The 24,305-nt window shown below is 40.4% G+C and overlaps 1 protein-coding gene across 14 annotated transcripts in view; it reads left to right on the top strand.

Moving 5' to 3' along the window:
• Window positions 1-24,305, top strand: part of NTNG1 (netrin G1) — a 150,974-nt gene that overhangs the window by 50,859 nt on the left and 75,810 nt on the right. For all 14 annotated transcript variants that reach the window (XM_048313398.1, XM_048313402.1, XM_048313403.1 and 11 more), the window contains exon 3: window positions 14,288-14,928. In XM_048313398.1, the coding sequence (XP_048169355.1) occupies window positions 14,288-14,928 (641 nt within the window). The remainder of the gene's footprint in view (window positions 1-14,287; window positions 14,929-24,305) is intronic.

The raw sequence follows: 24,305 nt of genomic DNA, 5'->3' as shown, positions 1-24,305 counted from the left end.
CTAGTGCATTCAACTGCTATATAACAGAATTCACAAAAATAATCTCAAATCCATTTAAATTATTTACAGCCTTATGCTCATTTCCATTATAAGCTAAAACTTAGAGTTATTTTCCATTGATCTCACTGCAGCACTTTCAGTAAATGCCCAGTGAAAAATTAGGAGAAATGAAAATTAAAGAAATCCAAGGGCATATCTTTTGAAGTTGCTTTTTTCTTTTTTACTTTTGCATTAACATATCACAGATGGCCATGTGGAACAGGGTGATTTTGTCTGCTGTCTAAAGACATTGTTATAAGCAGAGCTATGCCACTTCTTATCCATTAAACACTTTATTGGAGCCTGAAAATACTCAGATGCTATATGCAAAGGGGTTTTTTATATAAAAAAATGTAAATGTTGCACACCTTTAAAGAAAGGGGCATATGGCTTTGGTTTGTAGCATAGTACAGCCTTAAATTCTCTGTCAGAGGAAAGAATACCTCACCTTCTCTGAGGTCTTTTATTTTTGCACCCTTACAAGTACTGACTCATTTTTATAAACAGATACTTTTCATTCCAGTAAGTGCACTTCATACAGCTCCTTTCATACAAACTGGAACCTAAAATTCCATTTAAAGATAAATGCTGTGCAGCACTGGCTTGTTTAAATTACAGAGTCCCTGTAGGAACACATGGAGGCAAATTTATCATATTCATCCCTTTCTGGCTCCAGATGCTGCCTTACCCAGCTGCCACCTGACATCAGAAGCACATCCAGGTGTCAGGGAGGGGCTGTCTCTGTTATGCCCCTCACAGAGGCAGCTGAGGTGGAGCTGGGCTGTCCCAGGACACTCCTGTCCCTTAGTACCCCTGACCTCTGGGCTGCTCAGCCAGGACACGGGAGGCTGGTGCAAGGTTTTGACCTTTCTTGTATCTACTGCAAGAAACAGAGTCTGTTGGAAATTAGTCATACAGTCAACCATCAAGTCATTAAACAGCATTTTTGCTCAAATTTAGTTGAGCAACTAGACAGGCTAAGAGAATGTAATTTTTCACATTTCAAATGGCAGCAGTTAATTGCATTACTCTATCCAAGGTGTTTCTCTTTATCACATCTTCCGTAAGACGTGGGTTGGCTAGAACTGATAGGGAACATAATATGCTGTAATTTATTACTTCCCAGGGTGGTACAATGGAAAGAAGCATACTTAGAGCTCCTCTTATCAGCTTGCTCTGTAATAGATTGAAATGTATTAGGATAAAAGGAAACCCTGTCCTTAAACTTTACCTTCAGGCATCCCAGCAGGCAATTGTAGAAAGTCTATTTTTACCACTACAGAAAAATTACATTCAGTCTCTTCTTGTGAGAAACTCCTCCACCTAATGCTTACCAAAAGTCAAATACTTTTTAGATTATATTCATCCTACAGTGTTCATGGGTTACAGTTGTCTTGTCTAGCATACACATGCAGATTTAATCTCTGTAGGGGGTTAATAGCACAGAAAAAGAATTGGCAGCACAACATCCCCGTAGGCAAGCGGCATTGAAACGCCAAGCACCACAACATGGCCCAGGCTGCCCTGGTCTTACTAACAAGCTTGCCTGAGTTAGCCCAGGTCATGTGCCAGTGACTGCTCCTGGTTACAGTGGGGGCATGCAGAGGTTCAGAGGGAAACCCCGGCTTGCAGAAGTCTTGCCACAGCTCACAGGGAAAGAAGCCTCTTCATCTCCAGATTCGAATTACTTTATAATCAACCCAAGAAGAAAGTCTACCTCAGTTCAAGTGTTACATATCTTGACATAAGCCTTCCTTGCATTTGGAGATGCCCTTGCTTTACTTCAGGTAGAAGATTCACATTCAGACTTGGGAGGCACTCTGTGTCATTTGGGACAGTACCTGAGGCTATGAAATCTTGCTGGGGATTGGTTTTATCCCCATTGCTCTGAGGTGCCCACCTGAGGCAGCAGCAGGGGTCATGCAGGCAGTACACCCCTGCCCTCTGCATGGGACAGGAGCAGCTGCTTTCCTTCCCCTTTTAGCAGCACTGCCCCCCAGCCAGCTGGGCTTCTCCGTATTTCAGCTGTGATGAAATAAGTTTTTAAAATGACAGGTTGTTAGGAGGCAGTGTAAGCACATACCATACCTGAAGTGTAAATTTGCAGATAACAGTAATAATGATTTTAGGAAGTCATTATATATTTTTCAGAGCTGTGTGGTTATTTTTTATTATAGACGTGTAATAAAGGAAATTACGTGACATTCTCCAGCACAGAACTGAACAAATTACCAGTTTATCACAAAGTTTGCAACCCTTCCTCAAAAGATAATATGTGAGGGGTTTTTTTGATTGAATTACTTATATTGGTGCAATATCCTAATGTGGATTTGATGAGCGACTTCATCCTTTTTCAAAGCACTATGTGCTCCAATTTGAAAGCGGAGAGACATCACACAATTCATTGTGAATACTAATAAGACATCCCTTCACTGTATAATGAAATTCAACATTCAAATTTGTTTCTATAACAATTCCACATTATGTAGGTATACACTGTGACTCATTAAAAATATTTGTTTTATCATCCTGACAAACACAAATGAAGGGAAAACAATGTGGCCTACCTTTTAAGAGAAATGAGGTGAAAGTGGATTTCACTTTCAACTGTCATTACTGTTTATGTTCCTTTTCATTCTTCCTTTAAGTGGTTCACATACATGCAAGGGTCCTCTAAACCTGGGAATTCTGTAACAAAAACTTATCAAATTCAGCAGAAATGAGTGCAGATTCTGTAGCAATAATAAGACAGGGTTTTTTTAATATATATCAAGAGCAGTGTTTCTGCATTACATCAGCAATTCTAATTGTGGTGTTTGACATTCAGTGTTAATCCATCAGCTCTGAAACTTATTAAAAATGGCAGTGGACGTATTATTAGGTCCAAAGTTGTCAAAAATAATACTGACATTAAGAATCAGAAATAAAATTACAGTTATTGTAGAAATACAATTTTGCATGAGATCCATGAGCACAAAATCAATAACACTCTGGAGCAGGATGAACAGTGCATACAGATGCAGACAGTCCCAAAAGCACAGCTGAGACATCCTCAACAAGAAAATAATTTCTTCTGTCTCTTTAGTCCCTTTTATTTGTTGTTTGGCTCTGGAGCTTCTTTTCTCTATGGCATTAGCCAGAGAATTAATAAAAAGACCAAAAAAAATTCTCTTTGAAAAAAAGGCCTGTGAGACAAAGGAAAAGGGTCTGGCTTAGCCACCACTTGTCTAAGTACTAATTACTTCACCTCTTTGTCTGATCTCCCCCACCTGTAACTTTGTGGGCAGCTGAATACACCTGCTTACAAGGCATCTGGAGATTTAGAGCTAAAAAGTAACATGCAAAACATAACATAAACATGCAATATTACATAAATGTGGATTGAAAAATTTTTTTACAGCTTTAAGTGACCTGGTTTTGCTATCCACATTCATAGCTACTACACTACATCCTATTCAAACTGGTGTGATAGCATGTAAAATCAAGGACTGTCAGAGCTGGGGAAGACAGCCTGCCTTGGCTTAGCAAAGCTCTCTAATTTCAATGATAACAAAGTAAAAGTTAGTCCAGCTTTAGGAAATTACCTATTTATTAAATGGCACTCAGCATTTCTCTCATTGGGGTGATTAGTAAAACATCAGCTTACTGTTTTGGTAATGCTCTAGTGAATATACACATTACTTAGTGTAGGTTGTACAGGTATTTGTTAGACCATCTGCTCTATGAAGATTACTTGTTTAGGAAGAAATAAAATATAATTGAAGATAACTTTTGTCTACCTATGTTTTGCATTACATTTGATGAAAGTTATTTAACTATTGCTACTGCTTAGGAATCCTCTTTAGCAATCTCAAAAGTCTCCCACAGAGGAAGCAGGAATAACCCCAGGAAAACTATTAAAGCTGACAGTGGTTTGTCGCAGGCAACCATTAATGAATACCTTGGGGGATTTGGTATCCTTCTGCTGATTGTCTTGCCATAATTCATAGTCAGTATCCCACAGATTTTGCAGAATGTCTGTCTGTGTAGCTGCACATCTAGGCAAGCAAACAGCATCTTTTAAGTTGGTGGAAATTACAAGTGAGAAATAAATTATAAGATCTTGTTTCTGATGGTGAATACTTAAACAAGGACTCTGTCTTTACAAAGCTAGGTAAGGTTTGGGATTTGGTTTTGTTAGTTTCCCTTTTAACTTCCCAGGAGTTGTGCATTTTTGTGCATGAAAATAGTTTTGTATAAGCTTCTTGTCAACCAGAATAGCTTGGTACAGTGCCTTTGGCTATCTCCACTAACACAGTCTGACAGTATTCAGAGTAAAACATAAAACCTACAGTCACAATGATGTAACATGTCATACCTTCCCTCACACTGCTGTGCTTCCCAGGGGTAGCATATTCTACAGTTCCACTTTCAGGAAAGAGTAAAATTATCAGATGAAGAAAATTAAAAATATAAAGCTTGCTCACACAGATGTGTAAATACAGAGGAAATAAAATAATGCCAGCAGAAAAAACAGAATTCTTCATACCTGAATTTAAATTGTAGAGCTTGCAACAGCAATACCTGCAGTGCAGACCAGAGCAAGCGTTTGCAGGTGCTATGTTTACATCTGTCAGAAAGGAAATAATCTGATTCTGTTGTCCTAAATCCTGCTGCTCTTTGTAAGAATAAAATTGTAATGATGCCTTGGGGGGATATATACAGTAAAATGCATTTTGTTGGGACAGAAGTTGTGTCTAAGTCCAACACACATGTACTACCCTGGGCAGTCTTTTACAACATAAACAACACTTGCACATGCAAGTAGCTGTTTTTGTAAGTGACGTTTTAACAGATAAGCATGACTACAACAGCACAGGCATAATTTAGCTCTTTGTTCACTATTTAGGGTGCATTTTCGGGTTGTCCTTAAGCCAGTCAATCTAGCTGCATTGCTTCACTTCATTCCCAGCTGTTGCATCCTTTCTGGCAGTACCAGTATTTATCTGGCCAAGCAGTGCATCAGAACAGAGACTTGAATCGGTGAAAAACTTTAGACTGGGGAAAAAAGTACTTGTTTTCCAGACACATGCAGCTCACCAATACATCAGCATAATTTCTAGGCACAAAGGTGGGATCTCCCAGATTTGTAGGAAATTGGTGCTTAGAAAGAAGCAGCCAGCTCAGAGACCATCAGCTCACCAGCAGAATTGCAGGGACGAGCAAACAGGGAGAGGGCTCAGCGAGCAGCACATTGCTACATGTCAGGCTAACGCTCACTTGAGGCAGGACTGAGCCCATGGCAAACGTGCAATCCCCAAGGAAAGAGATCCACTGGAAGTTGCTGGACCAGAAATGTAGCACAGCAGGATTTCTTAAATTGTTTTCCAATTTTTTCAAGCCCCACCTCCCCCAAACCCAGAAGAATTATATCTGTGCTCTTTTAAAGAGTAGCCTTATTTTAATTTAGTGCAAATTTACTTCTAGTGACTGGAAGCCCATGGTCCGTTTTGCTGTGCTGAGGGAGAGAGCAGCAGGTGAATGGCTGGGAGCCCCTTTGGGCCTGTCTGCATACACATGCACCCACCCTTAGCGTGGCCTCAAACCCACCCCTTTGAAACTACATGATACTGCTTTGTAACCATAACTTGAGCTTCACTGAATCTGAAAATTCCCAACTTATTAAACGCTAGTTACAAAGCATATTACTTACCACATTGTTCCATCAGCCAAGCCTAACACAAAACTTGAGCTATTGTATGAACTACACATAGAGGTGCTGAAGTTGTTTTTACATCATTCTAGAGGGATGTTAGCATTTCAGACTTCTACTACCTAGTTTGAACCGGCATAGAAGCCAGTAATATAGGGGTTAAGTGGATGGTTTTTTTGTTTTTAAATTCTTCGTATTATTTGCTTTATAGTAATTCTGTAATAATGCAGACTTTTCTTATTACTCTATACTTAAATACAGTAGAAGTAGACACAAAAGCTTTGCTTGTTTAGAATAGCTTGTTTTGCACTTCACATTTTTGTATGTGCTTGGTAAAACATTTTTCAAGTTTAATGCAGCAGTTCTTCTCTAAGTATTTGGACACTGTAGAATAGCTGTGTACCATAAAAAAAAGCTATGACAGTCTGCTTTGGTGGACACTCAGTTAATAAAGTGATGTTAACAAGCTGCATAGCATTTTAGAAAGTTTCTGGATTGAAAAATACCATGGCTAAGAGAAAAAAAGAATTAGGAGCTTTGTACATCCTTCACAATAAGTAAATAATGCATTCAGCATTATCATTAAGCTACTTAAGTGGCAATTCAATGATGGAGAGTTTTAATCCAGATCTGTTATGGACAGAAGACTTTTAAACCGCAGTATAAATCCATCCTGTTACATCCAACATCTTACCATAATAAGATATAACTAACCAATAACAGCTTGGAAAAAAAAAGTTTTCACTGTAATTCCTTTGGAACCGTATACACAAAAATAATGGTTCTGTCCTTTAATGGTGAGATCCAGAGCCACGTAGTTTTCATTACAACACTGTACATTTATTTTCCATTAACTTCAGGGGGTTTGTGTTTCTATACTGCTCACTTCTAACCTCACATGGCATTTGGCACATGCATGACTTTTTTAGGGCTGTGATGAATGCTCTACCTAAAGAATAGTCCAAGTAAGATGCATTTACTGAAATGAGCACAGGATAGGATTGCACTGAACACTGTTGTAAGTCATCAGTTAAACACCACATCAGTATTCTGCTCACTTCATTTGATTTACACAAAAATCAGGTAGAAATTTGTGTCCTGTACTTGGAGGTACTCAACAGCCAGGACTTGCAGCAGCAATACTTTGCACAAGTTTCCATGGTTACTACTCCAGAGCTGCCACCAGGAGGACAAGGAAACCCTTACCACAGAAGTGGGGCCACAGGGGCAGAAGATGGAGCTTTCTTGGGAACCAGTTTGAAACCTAAGAACAACCTTTTGCAGAAGCCACAGCCATTACAACCCACCTGCCTCCAGCATTATTACAAGGCCCATTTCTTCACTTTGCCTGTGGGCAATAAAAACACAGAACTAGTTGCATTTACACACTCAATTGTGTTGTGTACCAGAAAAGGTCCTCCTGCCACTCTCACACACTGAGAGGAGCACCAGCCCAGCGCAGCTCACAGCAGCCACTGTGCCCTGCATAGGAGGGTCAGGAGTCCACTCAGATTGCAGTGTTCCACTTTCCTCACACCAGGAGTCTTCCAGGAATTTTTGCTAACACAGAATTTCCATGCTCCCATGATTTGGTATCTCATGACCTGATGCCATACTCAGCTAGTATAAAGAGCTCCACTCTACATACCTGTCCCTAGGGCCAGCGGGAAGCTTGGCATTTCTGCTACGGCCATCCCCTCACTCCCTGTATATCCCTCAGCAAGTGCCAGGGAACAGCAGGGGAAGATGTGCCATCAGAGACACACCTCAGCACCACCCCGCAAGGCCAGAGTACAGCTGGGGGATATTGACACCCCACCAGGAGTCCCAGGTACAAGTGAGCAAATCAGGGTCATCAAGAGAGCCCCCTCACAAGGCAAGAAGAATCCAGGACTACAACACAAGCCTAGGGTAGAGAACAGACCAGGTAGAGACCTCAGCCTGAGTTTAAATAGGGTCTGGCCTGGGGCTCAGGTGGGGTTGGTCAGGGGCATCAACCCCTGCTCCCAGGTGGGGCTGGCCAGAGACATTAAGGCCTGCAGGGGTCTTCCATGCTATCAAAATCTGTTTCTCAGACTTTTTGGTATGCACAGATTTCTGGTTTGGACCTAAACTCTGAACACAATCATTTATAACTACAAAGGAACAAAAAAAACAACAAAAAAATGTTTAGTGTTCCAGCACTCTGATTCTTCCTGTCCCCCCCAGGATGATTTAATTTCTCGGATTTTGATGCTCTCATTCCTTCCATGATCACTGGGATCTTAAATCCAGGTATGCATCTGGTGTAAAAGAAACTCAGGTTTTCTTAGAACATTTGCCGTATTGTTCAGCCAGAGCTCAGTACAATGGGGTTCCAGGATCAGGCATGTCATGACACTGCAAAAACTATAAATAGGAAAGTGATTATGTTGCCAGATACCTGCTGATGCAAGAGGAAAACACCAATATTGAGCTTCTGAAATAACAAAACCACACTGGGGTCAGTGCCAGTAGATCCGCCATAAGGTTATGCCAGAATGATCAAGTGACCGAAGTTACATCAGCAAGGTTGCCAAGTCAGAGATAGTTTTAGTAACAGAAAGATACCAGTGAGGAAAAGAAGGATTTTCACTCCCCCAGAAGTGGGTAGAAATACTTCAGAGAAAACAAAAATTTGCCACATAAAGTAAATTGAAAATAATTTTCAAAAAGTAACTAAAGTTTCTAAAAAGAGAGAATGTTCTGCTAGGAATTGAATGCCTTTGGCAAATGCACCAGTGCATTTGTTGCTGCAAATATTAAAATGTTTTCCTATGCAACATTTTCAATCCATAATATTGAAAAGAGGCAGTAATCTGAGAACTACTCTGCATGCCAGGAATACCTTCACATGATCTACCAAAAGGCTTTGCAAGAAACAGTACAGTATAATCAGGGATTACAGAGTTCATCATGCAAAAGCATTTCTCTCTAATTCTGCATCTATATGTAAATTTGGTATAGGATTCCATACCTCGTGGGGGTGTTGTCATGAAGAATAATTAGCTAGGTTTGTGTGCCACACGGCAAAGATTTTTAGAAACTTAAATATATTTTTTAAATCTGAATTACAAGGGCCTTCTTGCACCAAGTTTGTTGCAGGATCAGGACCATAATCTGCAATGCACTTTCAAGCTTAAAAGTGCACAAAGTTGTTAAGCATTATTGTCTATTTTTGGCCAGTCATATCCTCCCTGGTTTAATCTTTTTAAGTCTCCCCAGAAGGTATTGATTTAAACATGCTTTTATTTTCTTTTTTGCTCATTTTGAAGAATGTACATGGTTCAGCCTGCAGCTCAGAGTTCAAAGTGCTAGTCTGGGCAACCAGATGCCTCTCGCTTGGGAGCTCTTGAAAGACCATCAAATCTTCCACTCAGATTTTAGCACTTTTTCTTTCTTAACTTAAATCACTTCAACTTAAAATGCCGTCACTGCAGTGATGAAAGGCTATTGATGGTAAAATGTTCTTGTCTACAGCCATTCCTGTCATCATCACAACAATAATTCTGCTGACATTGACCAAGATGCTTTCAAACCAGCTAATGGATGTAGTGGCTTTGATAACATCAATTGTCATGCAACAGTTCCTGGGCCTTCCAAATCTTCCACCTCACTGACTGTTTGCCCTTAGCAGGACAACACCTAATAAGTAGTATCTCACAATTAATGGTTTCATAATCTGGCTCTGTCATGGTAAATAAGTAATTCCTGGTTAGAAACCACATGTAAAATATAAGCATTAGGGCAGTTGCTGCCAGTAGCTATTACTGTCTAGTTAATCATCTGCAATGTAGAGCATGGCACCAATTGTAATGATCTCTTGAAAAGGAAAACAGAAATACTCTAGTCCAAAAGTGTGACTTGAAGGCAGTAATTTACCACACAGCCACATTCCAAACATGAGTGAGGCTGTATTTATTTCTTGTCTTGGGCATCTGAGCTAATTACCTTATGGCAGTGGTATAAAATTCAGTTGTAGTGACTCACTTCTTAAAAATTTATTTTGGTTCTTCTTAAAATCTTGGCCAGATTGACCTCAGCAGCCTTCACCAGTTTGAAAATGCAAGTTATAATCCTCTGTAGGGATTTAGCCAGGTGTCCATTACAGCGTGTAATCTGTGATACAGCTTCCAATATTCACACTACAGAAGAGTTAAGCCCCTCTGCCTTTGTTCCTGAGTGAAAAAGTCCATGAGGTCTTAATGTAGACAGGGAATACATTGAAACAAGCAACATCTTCAATCAAACCCTAAGCCTGTGTGGAGGCCACTGAGGAGCTGTACAGGGGAGAGACCAGAGGCTTCACCTGAGCAGCAGCAGCAGCACTCACACTTCAACCCTTGAACAGCAGCTGCAGCACTGCTGCTGCTCCCCTGCTGACATTCAAAGGTCACACTACTGCTGGACCTCTGTTTTTGACCTAAATCCTCAGCCTAGGGTCACTGTGCTATTCCTGGAGCTGCTTTTGGTAGGACACATTGCTGCCCAGGGGGAGCAAGGGCAGCCCGGCATCCTGTCCCAGCCAGGGACACTTGCGGAGCACCTCCGACACCACTCTAAAAGTTTGAGTTGGCTGGCACAAAGAGACATTGCTGTGTGCTAAAACAAACTCAATCCAGCTAATTGAGGGGAAACCCTACTGGGACCAGCCAGCCCTACTCAGGAGCTTCTCAGGTAACTCTGCTTTTTCCAGCCAGGGCTGAATGCGATCAAGTCGTGATACAGCCACATGCCCTCGCTGTGCCTGCAAATTGGGTACCTCCTCCTAAAGCCAACACTTAGACTATGGCAGTAGTTTCAGTATTATTTTCAATTCCATGAACAGCCAAAATGAAAATAAATAGCAGCTTAATTTGCCTGCCTGCAAGGAGCTATTTAATATCAATCTCCCATTACTGTACAGGAAAATAGCGGGTTTCTTTTAGATGGTCATGGTTGTGGTGTTGGGAAAGACTCGGCTACCTTTATGCTAATTGGCAGTAAAGTGTTTAGAAGTATTTATCAGTATTTAATTATTTAGAACTCTCCTAATGGCTTAAATATAATTTTGAAAAGTTATAACTATTTTCCACCTAGCCCTACTGAAGAGCTGCTCCTTGGAAGGCTTAAATGAAGATCTATTTTTGGCTGCCTGCTAGTCACAAAATTACTTAGAGATGCTAATGTTCTGGTCCTTCAGATGGCCCCAACACAGACTGAGCTTAGTTTGCACAAATTGGGCAAAGTTTGTCTTTGTTGTATTCATTTTACTGAGACAAAAGTCTTAAAAGAGGATTATCGTAGAGATCAAGACACTAAAATATGTAACTAATCCCAGTTAAATTAATTGTTTTCATAATAGCATGTACTGAGGGACATTTGTGTAGAGTAAGACCCTTTTAGACTGTTTTGGTAATGTAAGTATGACTTACCATGCAAATTACATTTAAGATTAATTAGAAGCAGTTGAAAGCCAAGTTGCTGGTAGAGAAAATGGGAACCTGGTTCCAAGCCTCTGAAGCAATAACTATGTTAAATATTTCAAAATTACATCAGCAATTGCCATGTCAGTAGACAGAGGGGAATTTACATAAACTTGTAATTTCTCTCCTCCTCCTGTTAGAATTCAGGACATTTGTTTTATTGGCTTATAATCAGCTTAGATTTTTTTTCTCCTAATTTTCTTTTTCAAGCACTTCAACTCCACACAGGTTATTTTGGTGTCATCAAATCATTCACCTTTTAAAAGAGAATTCTGTATCATAAAATTAAAAAAATAATTCTGTTTACTGGGGAGGATATACGTGAAGCTTTTATTAGGATTCTCATTTGCAGTGATGTCCTTACCCAAGTGTGGCAGGTTGTGGCACCACTGTTACCACTGGTAAGAGTTTCAGGTGCAGGACAGGAGAGCACAGTGATTCTGACCTATTTCTCACAATACTCTGCCATTAACTGGGTCTCGTCTTTCTCTGAAAAGCTTTGTGCACAGAGTTGTAGATTGCATTTCAGTTGCAAGCTAGGGCTACCAGCTCCCAATGCCTTACTGTATTCACATTAGCTTGTGGGGTGTTTTTAGAGCCCCTCTCCCAGTTATTCTGATTGTGTTGGCACCTCAGCTTTGGCTAAAAAGCAAAAGATAAAAGGCAAAGGGAGTAAAATAAATCAACTAATATACAGCAAGAAACACTACATCCCATACAACCTGGGTTACCTGCTGGAAGTCATAAAACATGCTTCCTCCAGCATGCAGGGACTAACAGATCAGAGCGGCTTTAGTGTTTAGCACGAAGAATCACAACAGACTCAGTGGTTGCTTGTGGAGCAGGGAACTAAAGCCATCCCTCAGCAGTGCTTAGTGCGCCTTTCTGGCTACACGGGAACGTTTATTTGCTGGGTTTTGGTACCTGTGACTTCCCAGTGTAGTTGCTTTTGCCAAAGCAAAGGCAGAAGCATAAAGCAGATAGGTTAGAGGTACACAGATAGAAGTGACCAGGTCCTTCTGGGCAACCTCAGAAGGTGTGATTTATGCAATCTGAGCATCTTCTGATAAACTGATGTTTACATGTAGCCAAAGGGTCTGGAACCTTACAAATTTCACAATATGTATATTTTCCCTGAGGAAAATAGGCCTGTGTGTTAGCAGATTCTGGCATTTGTATCTGATATATTAAATGGATCTCAAATATTTAAAAATTCTGTGTTTTCTCTCTTCTGCTTGAAACTTAATTTTAATTGTCACTGTTTTATTCAAAAGGAAGGCATAGAAATAGCAACCATGAGCTTGAAATCAGAGCTGTAACAGACTTATTATAGACAATATTTTGCAGAGTACTTTCAGTTACAGCTGCATGCTTTGAAGCTGTCAGTGTAACAAGCAGCATGCTGGTTCTCAAATAACCCTTTTTGTTGTCTTGTAGGTTTTTTTCCTAACTTCCAGTCCCAGTGAATCGTTGTCAGTTTTAGCATTCAGCTGTATCAAAAAGAAAGAGAGAGAAAGAAAATAGTACTTCCCAGCCCAGGTGAGAGGAAGTTGCCAGTGGGGAGGTCAAAGTGAGTGCTGAAGTTCTTTTACTTGTGTTTTGTGGGAGTATGTCAAGGAGCAGAGCAGTGGCCAAGGTGGAAACTTACGTTTGAAACCCGTTTTCCACACTGGATAGCATTGAGTCACTTCATTGCCCTCAGGCTTTGAGATGAAGAGAATTATAACTGCAATTATAAGAAAAGAAAAGGTTGATCATCATACCAGGGCTTGTTCTCTTTTCAGGGTAGGTGCAGGGAACACTGATTAATGACAAAGCTACATTTATGACCTCATTGAGCTCTGCTATGTATAGGCATGTGCGTATTTTTCCCCAGCAGTGCTGACTGTAAGGGAATAGAGGCTTCTTCCACAGTCTGTACGTCAGGCAGAGGGAAGGATACAGAGCAGCAGTTGCTCTCTGGAACAAACACAGAATGAACAAGTAGCAAAATACTTATGTACTGTTGAAAGGTGAAACTAGATATACATGATTCAGTGCAGCCTACAGGGTCTGATATCTTGGCAACTGCTGCAAGATATCCCCAATCTGCAGACAAAACAGCCTTTGTGAAGAAGCAGAAGATTGTAGTGTGAAAGTTAATGCATCAAAAGGCCAGAAAGAGAATAATTCACTTTCACCTTGCTGCAGTGGACAAGCGGCAGTAAAAGCTGTGCACTATTGGCAAGCTTTTTTTTGTTGCTGTTTTTAACTCAACCCTCAGTTCAGAGCTCCTGCCACCTCGGCAGTGTTCCAGCTGGAGCCACTGACATCTCCCACCTAATCAAGTGCTGGATTATCTTGTCCTGATAAATTGAACCTGGTGCCTCATGAAAAGTCTTTTCTGAAGTACTTTGGTACGCTGTGATAAGATGGCAGATACCTGAATCAAGCCCCAGACCTGACAGAGCACTGTTTTTCTAATGGCTTTTGGTTGCAAGTGTAAATGTTTTAAGGCAAGGCAGTGTTGAGCTGGGAGCACAAGTTAAGCATGATAAATTTCCCACCTGGGTGAAAGGAAACTTGAAAGTGTACTGAATACTGGCCATACTGAGTACACACAGACTGCACTGCTAACAAAATACACTTGCCTTAAAAATTAGTTCTTTTTTGGGCAGAGCTCTGAGGAACATGCTTGTTTCAAAAAGAAATTCTCTTTGGCTGCTATCTTTCTAAGAAGAGTTGGAGTTACTGAGCTGTTAGAGACTTGCATACTGTTCTCAGTCTTCTGTGACTCAATCCCTGGTCCGAGTTGTTCAGGGTAAACAAGTCTTTTTTTCTTTTTTAAACCTATACTAAGAAAAATGTTTATATTACAGAATCAAGGGTGCTCTCGATGTTGTATTTGTACATTTACTTTAACAGGTAAAACAGCCAGGATTAATCTCATTAAGATAAAGTTATTACTTGCAAGCATTTGTTTTTTCTTTCTTGGCTTCCCTCCTGGAGAAAAGCAGTTCTCAGTCAAGAAACATCTTACATGTCACACTCACCTCTGTGGTGCCCCTTGTAACACTGCTTTGCTCTTTTCCAGGGGAATCCCTACATGTGCAATAATGAATGTGATGCGAGTACCCAAGAACTGGCTCATCCTCCAGAACTGATGTTCGATCTGGAAGGAAGACATCCCTCCACGTTTTGGCAGTCCACAACTTGGAAGGACTATCCGAAGCCTCTTCATGTTAATATTACACTCTCCTGGAACAAAACCATTGAGCTTACAGATAACATAGTTATCACCTTTGAATCTGGCCGTCCAGACCAAATGATCCTGGAGAAATCACTCGACTATGGACGAACATGGCAGCCCTACCAATATTATGCCACAGACTGCTTAGATGCTTTTCACATGGATCCAAAATCAGTGAGGGATTTATCACAGCACACAGTCCTAGAAATCATTTGCACAGAGGAATACTCTACCGGGTACATGACAAATAGTAAAATAATCCACTTTGAAATCAAAGATAGATTTGCTTTTTTTGCTGGACCTCGGCTTCATAACATGGCTTCTCTTTATGGCCAGCTTGACACCACCAAGAAGTTAAGAGATTTCTTTACCATCACAGATCTGAGGATAAGACTGCTTAGGCCAGCAACTGGTGAAATATATGTAGATGAGCAACACCTGGCACGCTACTTTTATGCAATTTCAGACATAAGGGTATATGGAAGGTAAGAGAATATATAACTTTAGAAACAGGCATATGTGTTTGATTTGAGAAATTATTCAGAACTGTTTATTTCCTCAAACAAGAGGACATTTTCTGCCAATGTTCATTGGAAATCTGCCTCAGCTGAAGGCCACTGCTGCCCCATCAGAAGTTCCTGACTCAGTGGCACAAGGTCTAAGTGTCTGCTGGCACTCGCCTTGGATTTTGAGCCCTGGGTCTCCCAGGCAGGAGGGCACTGGCTCAGGAATTCACCTGAGCAGTGGGACACTTTCCTTTCTGATGTAGCTGGAGTCTGATCCAGTGGCAGTTAACTAAAAACAGAGATTCTGTTTTATCATTTCACTTTTCCAGGCTTCTAATGGAAGCTCTGATTGATGCAGCAGCCCTTGCACAAACACTTCCCACTAGGTCTGGCTGTGAACAAGGAAAGCAGCAGAGATTAGAGTCCATTCCTTGTACTTTAATTAGCTCTGAAATGCAGAGAAGCTGAATGAAAATGGAAAAAACAAGTAGTGTTTTAGATAGACTGATTTGAATATAACAAAGATGATTATTCAGCTGGGTTCAAGATAAATGGTTCCCTCTAGGGCAATTGGTGGCTGGTATCAGGTGCTGTAGTCCCAAAAATAATAACTGCAGTGACATGCCTATCAGGAAATTTTCTTCCCAACTCAAACTAGCAATTGACTGATGCCCTCAAGCAGGAGGGTGCTCCCTTTGTATGGGTCTTGGATGCCAATTTGTTTAGAAGAAATAAGTGGGATCACCTCTATTAGCAATTCACTCACCAGTCTGATAAACCTCTTCTTCCTCCTCTGTTTCTTCTATACAGAGTTTTAGACTTCCTTTATAAAACACTTTTTTCTTTTTCTTAAGAGAATCTAAGTATCAAAACAAACAGAAAAGCAAATCTATCTTGGAAGGACAGGGACCTTCTTTGCAGACTCAGAATGGAGTGAAAAAAAATAGTGACTGTGATTATATAAAACAGTGCTGACTATATTTTTATTATTCCTGTAGTGTAAATTAAAATCATCAAAATACATTTCTTAGAACTGGAGATTTAATATGCAGTTACAGTCTTCTGTGTCCACACCAACTATATATCCATACATACAGAATAAGTAGTCCAACATTTGAAAATCTAAAATAGATGTTGCTGTTTTAAGAATTCTTCTTGCAATGCTCATTAGTTACATTGTAAATTATTTTTCAGAAGTCACTTGGGAGGGCTAAGTGGATCATGAACAGCTTAAGATACTGTTTGAAATAGTTTGGTAAAATTAGCCTCAGTACAAAAAAATAACACCTTTTTAATGTGTATATTTTCTCCACTGGGCTCCACATAGGTTAGCTCTACTGAGGCATCATATCAAAGTTCAGGATTTGTAGGTCTGTAGGCTTTAAGGAAAGCCTGTTCCCCATCTAAAAACCCATTTGGAGCTTAGTCTGACTTCAATTAGATTATCATTACTTTATCAAAGAAAGCATCTGAAGGATTAAAAAAGAGTGCATTGCATGCAAATTAGAAACAGAAGCCTTCTGAGCACATCTGGGGCTCACCAATCTTGTGAAAAATTATCTATAGAAATGAAGCGTGACTGTACAGAGAACTTATCTGATGCTGATGCTTGTTGTCTAAATGCTGCAGTAATTGGACACATGCTTTAAAAGAAGTATCCGATGTGTAATAGTACCTCACTAGATTAGATTCATGTGAATTCTTATCACTTTTCTGCTAATGAGAAGAACAGCTCTTTTGAGATTTGGTGCCATTTGCTTCAATATCTAGTGAGCTTTCCTTGTTAAAGTCTTTAGGGCTTGCTTGCTGCTGAGTAGCTCTGGTGCTGCAACACACAGCCCCTGGTTGTTTACTTGCACCAATTGTAATTTGCTATAAGCCCACTGTTACCTAGTTTGAGGTATTTTTTGTCTCTTCCAGAAACCTTATGGCCTCTCCCCACCAATCAACATTCCCAGCATGTGCCCTGGCATGCCCCGAGCATGGGAACTAGTGGAGGGAAGCAAGGGTTACCAGGGCAGTTGTGCCACTGTTTCCAGCTCAGCTGAGCTTTCCAGCTCTTGCTCCTTAATTTAGGAAGTTAACTGGAAATTGTTATAAAATTATTTTGTTTTGCTACCAAGATTCATGTTCTGGGCTTTGAGACCCAGCTATTTATATAAATTCGGTAAAACTAGACTAGATTACTCCATGAAGACAGGATACAAAGGGAGGCTACCAAGGAGCTTGACATGCAGTAGATGAGGGATGCTAGCAGACACACTTTAAAGCTAGTTCTTTTTCTGAAAAACATAACCTGTAGGTTAAGTATAGTTAAAATCACCAAAGCTCATAATAGCATATTTCTAAAGGCAGCATAAAATGGAATTTGTTTCACACTGTGTTTTAAGCATCAATGACAGTGAAAAGCATCTATCTTAAAGCCACTATGTTAAATATACAGGATACTGGGGTGGTTAATACTTCACAATGAATTATAGGCAGGAGATTTGCCCATTTAATATAGGGTTTGCTTTGTCATTGCTTTGCATTTTGGTGTGAAATAAGCCTGATGTATGTTGCATTGGAAATGAAAACCTGTGTACTCTCAAAGAATGTCTTTCCTCCTCTATTACCACCTGTTTATTCTTCTTCAATTTACCACTTCCATTGTGTATTTATTAAGGTGATGAAAAAAAGGAAACATGGCTGTTAGCAATTTCAGCAACTCCATTGTGCTCACATTATTCAAGAAACCTAATAATCCACATGAACTAATTCTGACTTACTGATGGTCTGCTTCACTAAATCAGGGTGATTTTTTCTAGTGAATAATGGACGATGCGGTGTGCCAGTACCTTAATTAAAGAGAGCCTCTCTTATTCTTGATCTTATTTTAATTTACAGGGTAATACTACAATAATATCACTAATGGAAGGTACATTAAAGGGCATAAAGTAGCATTAACTGTATTAAATTATGGCACTTGTGTTAATTAACTGCTGAAGCAAGATGGTCCTAACAGCTAGAAAGGTCGACTAATGCATAAATAAAGTCTTCTGGGATGGGAAGCTAAGAAAGAGCAGACATTTTCCCCTCATCTGGCCTTGCTGCAGAGGATTAGAGGGTGTCCTGTGCCATAACCTCAGGAAGGTTTCTCTCACTGTGCTGTCTGCAGAGGTGGCCTGAGCTGTCTGCAGGCTCTGCCTCTCTTCAATTCCACATGAAGGACAGTCCTGGCAGTAAGCAGTGAGGTACAGCTCCCAGTTTTAAACTTTTTTTTGTAGAAGAAGTTCACTAAAATGCTGATAATAATTCCTTTGAAGTCAAGCTAAAGGTTCCTAGCAGATTTTGGATCAGACTGCTGAAGGTTTAACCATGTTAAAGTTTTTTTGTTCTCTTATATTGCCAGTGACATGTACATTTATACACTGTAAATTAACTGTAATTCAGAATGCTTGTAAAAAAACATGGCCCCAGTGGGTAACAGAATGACTGGCTGGGTAAAACAAAGGCTCTTATTGCTTTTGAATGATTAGGTTTTGATCTAAGAGCCACCAGTTTCTTTCTGACACCAGAATATCCAGTCTCTGGACAATGTTATTAAGCCCTTTGGAATTTATTTTATACTCTTCTCGCCTTGAAGCTTCTGTATTTAAGCCCCAGGGTTTTCTGACCATGTCTCCGCTGCGGTTGCAGTTCCAGCTGCAATAGAAACCTCTAACTCACAGAACACAAATGAAAAGTAACCTCAGTTTTAACACTTCCTTGCTCTCACATTATCTCTTCTAAATTTAAATCCATTTCAGCATCTGAATAAATTACTCTGAAGGAAAATATATTTGCTACTTAGGCAGTTGGGGCTTTTTTTGTCGTCTTAGTCAGCCTGCCCCTCCTGCCAGCTGTGAGCCTGACCTGCTCCTGAGGCTGTGGTGGATTTGGGGTGGGTGAGGGCTCTTGCCCTGAGTGGGAGCTCACACTGCAGCTTCGGGCAGGCAGTTCCACCAGGGAGGCTGGGCTGTACTGGGTCCCCTCCTCTGGCTTATTCTGCAGATGCAGTCTATGGATGGATGAATTGGAGTAAATCTCTTATGTTACTCTGTCCTACACTTAGGAACACTATATAATAATGTCCCTGTGTAACTTACCCAAAAGCAGAACTTTGCCCTAGGGAAGTTATAATATATAGAAATGCTGTAGTTTTATTTATAATAGAGAATGTTTTCATTGATGTTCAGCTCAGAACCAGACCATCAATATTAAGATACATAGGCTTCAAGCTTTTAAGGAGACAACTGAATGCCATTCTTGGCTCTAGTATTTATTTACCATACTTGAATACTCTTTGTTTTACAGGAACACTTGCATAAGCAGCTTTTCTCCTTTGAGATTTTCACTAGTATTTGCAGGGAATCTAGCATTTCTCTGATTAAATTATAAACTCATTAGAGAACAGGAAAGAAAAAGTAACATATGTATTTAAGAGCATGTCAGTTTATCTGTAACTCCCAAGTGCAATTTGCTTCTTTAATATATCTACTGTAATATGTCACTAAAGAGAATGGTCCTTCATTTTCTGTAAGCAAATCTAGGATCATCAAGAATCGAAATAATTAAACGGTCACGGTGTTTATTCACACATGAGCAGCCTCCAGGGGTTTACTCAGTACAGGTGTCCTGGGTGGGTTTTAGTCCTGCCTGCATTCAGATAATACTGATTTCCACCCTCCATCCTGGTGACACAACTCCTGGTGACATCAGCTCAGTGCAGCCACAGTCACAGTGGCTGGAAGGGGAGCAGAGCAGTGGAGTCTGAATGCTGTCTAGGGCTCTCATTCTGCTATATGCTTTTGAAATCAGTGAGTTTAAATCACCAGGTTTCACTCACCACCTTTGCTCATTAGCATCTGGTCATCTTTTCTTGGGCCATTTTGCAAGCCATGAAGTATTTCCATACCTATCTCCCCCAGCTGTCTTTTAAGGAAGCTCAGTATCGTGCAGGATCAGGGTGTTTGAGGAGAGGCACCAAGCCTTTTTGTAGTATAATTCATTTTGCCACTGAATATTAGAGGACTAGAGATAAAAATCCTGATGAAAGAAATGAGGATTTTTCTCTCTGTATTGCTTTGTATGCTGAAAAGCAATCCAAAGAGCCTTTCTGAATAAATTCAGTGACTCCAAAAGCTTGCAGAAACTATCTTTCCTTAAAGCTTTTCATTTGAAAAGAGTGCAAACTTAATGCAAACACTGAAATAAGCTTAAGGATCTCCTGTATCACATACACAAAACGATTCCTGGCACAGGGATGTCCTTTTGGCTGAAGTTAAAGATGGAGTGGTACAACATATTATCACATTAAAAGTTTAAAAATTTCCAACTATTTCACAAGTAATAGGAACTACCAACTTTTAAGTGTGGGTTGGTTTGGGTTTTTTTTAAGTTTACATTCTGCTCCTTGCCATGGGTACCAGTGTGGTGGTATTTCCTGCCATTAGTTTTGTTCATGTCAGTATCTGATTGCATCTGCTTAGGAGCTGATTTTTCCTGGACATTTCTCAGCGTGTGAAGTGCCTCAGAAGGTAGTAGCTGAACCCAAAATATCTACATACTTTATCTTGACATAGGTGATGTTTCTCTCTCTGTTAATTTTTTTGCTTGGTAGCTGTAATAAATAACCCGTCATTCAGCTGTGATCTAGGGAAATATTTGAAATTAAGAGGGTTAACTCTGCTGCCTTTCCTCTCATTTCCCTTTAGAACGGTGCCATAGTATGCTCTCTCTCACTCCCTATATGTACAAAAAGTTAAGTATTGAAACAAGAAACAAGTCCTGATACTAGTTTCAGATGCCATCCTGTAAATTAGGAGTACTTTGAGTGAAGTTACCCTTATTAACCCATTGAGTTTCAAATGCATGTAGGAGGAATGAGGGAAAACAAGTGATGGAAAGGGAGGACAGAAGGAACAAGAGAAAAAAAAGAAGGGAGGACAGAAGTAAGATGACTATCCCAGCTTCTGTTTAAAAAATGAGAAAAAACCCACACCTCTCAGTGTGTTCATCCTGTCTCATGTCTGTATGATAGAGCTGATGTAAAGCAGCCAGTTGTGTTAAATCCAGTGATAGAGTCACACCTATTCGGAAACTAGAAAGTGAATTAGTAAAGGTCAAGGTCTAATAGTATCATTATGTGGGGCCTGTGAGACCCTTCCTATCATTCCCTCTGGAGTCCAGCTCTGGGACTGATGTGCCTCAGCAGTACTAGTGACCCATGCACAAAGGGAATCATCACAGTCCCTACTTGATCACAGCAGGCTGTAGGGAAAAATCCTCAGTACAACACAGGTGAAGCGTATTGTTAACTGGGCTGAACTACAGGGTAAGTTTTCAACACTGCTGTAATTCTTTTCCCATAGATGATCATCTCGTTCATGGAAAAGTAAGGAAAGAGCTACAACAAAAGGCAATGCTGTGATTTTAGAAGGCAGCAATACCATCAGGGAAGAGGAGACAAGGAGTTACACTGCAGGTCGTATTCCCAAGAGAAATTCTGGCTGCTGACACATTCAGGAAAGCATAATGCTGCCTGCAGCCATTTCCAGGAGAACGGGCTGTGTCCCGGGAGGTTTGTGGGATATGGTAGAAATGAAAGGATGCTGAATAGCAAGAGGTGTCCTAATCACATTAGGAGGGAGCAGGAACTTGCTACTTGACATACTACCACTCCTGAATGAGACCACCTGTAATTTTTGCAGCATACAGAGTCCTTGGAGCCTTAGAGTCAGTCTGTCAACAGCACCTGGTTGCTCACACAACAGTTCATCCAGACTTTTATGCTGGAAATGCTGCTGTACTCTGGAGTAAACCAGCTGTACTTCACTGACAATTATTTTGACATTTCCGGGGTGATGGCCACCATTTTAAAATATGCACAAAAGTAAACAAAACCATTTCAGGATAAGGCAGATAATCCATAGCTTCATACTGTAGGTTACATCTGATCAGGCCTTGGGATGTACCACGGATAGTGCGATACATGGTACATACACCTGCCCATATTCTAGTTGTGGAGGGCAGGTTTCCAAAGTTATGCTCTTCCTCTGAACCCTTGAGCCTATCTTCTGGCTTTTATGTTTGTGTAAATGTCAATAGTGTCTGCTTCTTCCTTGCAAACTCCCTTGAAGACCTTGTGATTCTTTTCATTTTCTCCCTTCAATCCATTTCTGTCTTTATGGTAGCTCTGAGTGTCTTTCCTCTCTGCCAAGCAGCATTCCCACTTCCACCCTCTCCAGATGTGTGTTGTCCTGTAATATGAGCCAATATCTTATATATTAAGATTTATAAAGTACTTTGAAGTACACTTCAGAAGGATTGGTAGAGAAAGCACAATGGATTGTTATAACCTGTCCTCTGTGCACCATCATTCATAAAACAAGCATGTAAGGGAGTGCTGGTGGAAATGTTAATGATACCAATACTGTCCCAATGGTAAAGTGGCATGGTGGTTCACATTTAACTGCCACCAGCATTTCTGTTACACCACACATTAAACCTATTAATAACCAAGGAGATAAAATTTTATTACAATAAGGAAATATACATTGAGATATGCATCTTCACACTCAACTAATTAGTTACCATCGACTGTTTTCACTTTGCTCAGTGACATGTGGTATATAAATCATTACAATATGTTAAATGCAAATGGTTGGTAATAGGGTAACCATCTGCTCACTGTTGGAAAGTTAGCAGAGGAATATAGTAAGCTGTACTTCTAGTAATGATGCTAAACTCACATCCCTGAAATACCAAATATCTAAAAACAGCTGCCTCCACTAATGCTAACATTGCTAATATGTCTCTTACCCTTTTCATTTTCAGAAGTAAACCACATATTGTAAGAGGTAATTTTGTTCTTCAGCTTGAACTTGATTTCAAGGCTAGAGTCTGTAACAGCAACATGAACCACTGTATTGCAGAGGCTGATCTTTTCCTTAAATGGTGTTGAGTGCTTTTGAACAGCCAATAAATAATCAGGCTGTGCACTTTTCTCAGGACATCTTTTCATCCACAAATATAATTAAACCCTCTTCCTCCCCTAACCCTGGCTGCCAGGCCTGTTTTCAGGGATGACATTATTTTGTAAGTGATAGATAGGTGGCACATTGCTGTCTGGTAACGTATTACACTAGCGACCATCAAAGGATGCCTCCATCTAATAACCTCCCATGCCCTATGAGCATTAAAGATCACCACTGCAAAGAGGGATCAATTATTTTGCCACAGACATGTATTATCAGGGGCTGTCACATACCTTCATAATGAGCTTTCCTGGATACCCAAGCGACAAAGTAATGTGTTGGAAAATTAGTAGTGGGACAAGAGTGAAGGACTGCCTGCCAAAGTTGAGGCTATGCCTTCAAGCCAGAGCAGCTCCTTCACCCCTTACCCAGTCAGTCATCTGCTGGTCAGGGTCACTATCACAGTGCTGGCTCCCCCATCAGTAATATATTGCACTATCACCTATCACAGAGATTAATATGTTCCTGTATTGAATTCCCAAGATGTGGCTCTCAGCATTAAAAAAGCTAAGGAATTAATTTGGCTTCCACTGCCTGAATGGAAAAGAAGTTTGTGATTTCATCAAAGTCAGACACTAGTGCTGCTGTGGCTTGCTCAGGCCACGTTGGGAGCGAGGATTGGTGTTTGTTCAGGAGGTTACATCTGGCATGGCAGTGTCTGATTTAAGATTGTGCTTCCAGGGAAGCACCTGCAGAGGAAGAGGCTGCAGGAGAGCTCATTAGCCTGGCAGTTTCTCAGTCCCAGAATGAATTAGAGAATAAGATGTGTGGTCTACAGCATCTCAAAAGCTGTGGCTTTGTGTAAGTGTGCTGTCCTGCAAAGCTTTCTAAGTTTACAAAAATTTTACAAGGAGACGTTTTGTGCTAACACATTTTCCTTTGTTGCCCTGAAAGAAAAGCACCAGCTGAAAGCTGCACGTTTGGTGACTCCATTTTGATTCACAGTGAACACTTGCCTGTTTCAAAATGGGGTGTCTGCACTTTAAAGTTATCTGGAGCATTCATAGACAGAGACGTTGTGATGAGCAGCACTTTATAATTCCTCAAAGGCATGGTGCCAGAGCTGGGAATTTGATAAGCTGAGGTCCTGAATTGGATTCCAGCAATGGTCACAAGTTTTAGGAAGCACTCATTTGAAATTGCAAGCAGAGGGAAAACAGGATTCTTTCTCTTTAATTACATTAGTTTTATTGAACTGAAGCATTGCTTCAGTTCCCAGAACACTTTATATATATTTTAATGTGAGTTACCAGATACAGAATGGTTGCAGTACCGTTTATTGTTTCTGACTTTTATATG

Source organism: Corvus hawaiiensis, chromosome 9, assembly GCF_020740725.1.
Source record: "Corvus hawaiiensis isolate bCorHaw1 chromosome 9, bCorHaw1.pri.cur, whole genome shotgun sequence".
In the NCBI taxonomy this organism is placed as follows: domain Eukaryota; kingdom Metazoa; phylum Chordata; class Aves; order Passeriformes; family Corvidae; genus Corvus; species Corvus hawaiiensis.
Note: the sequence above shows the minus strand (reverse complement) of the source record. Positions and strands in the feature narration are given on the sequence as shown.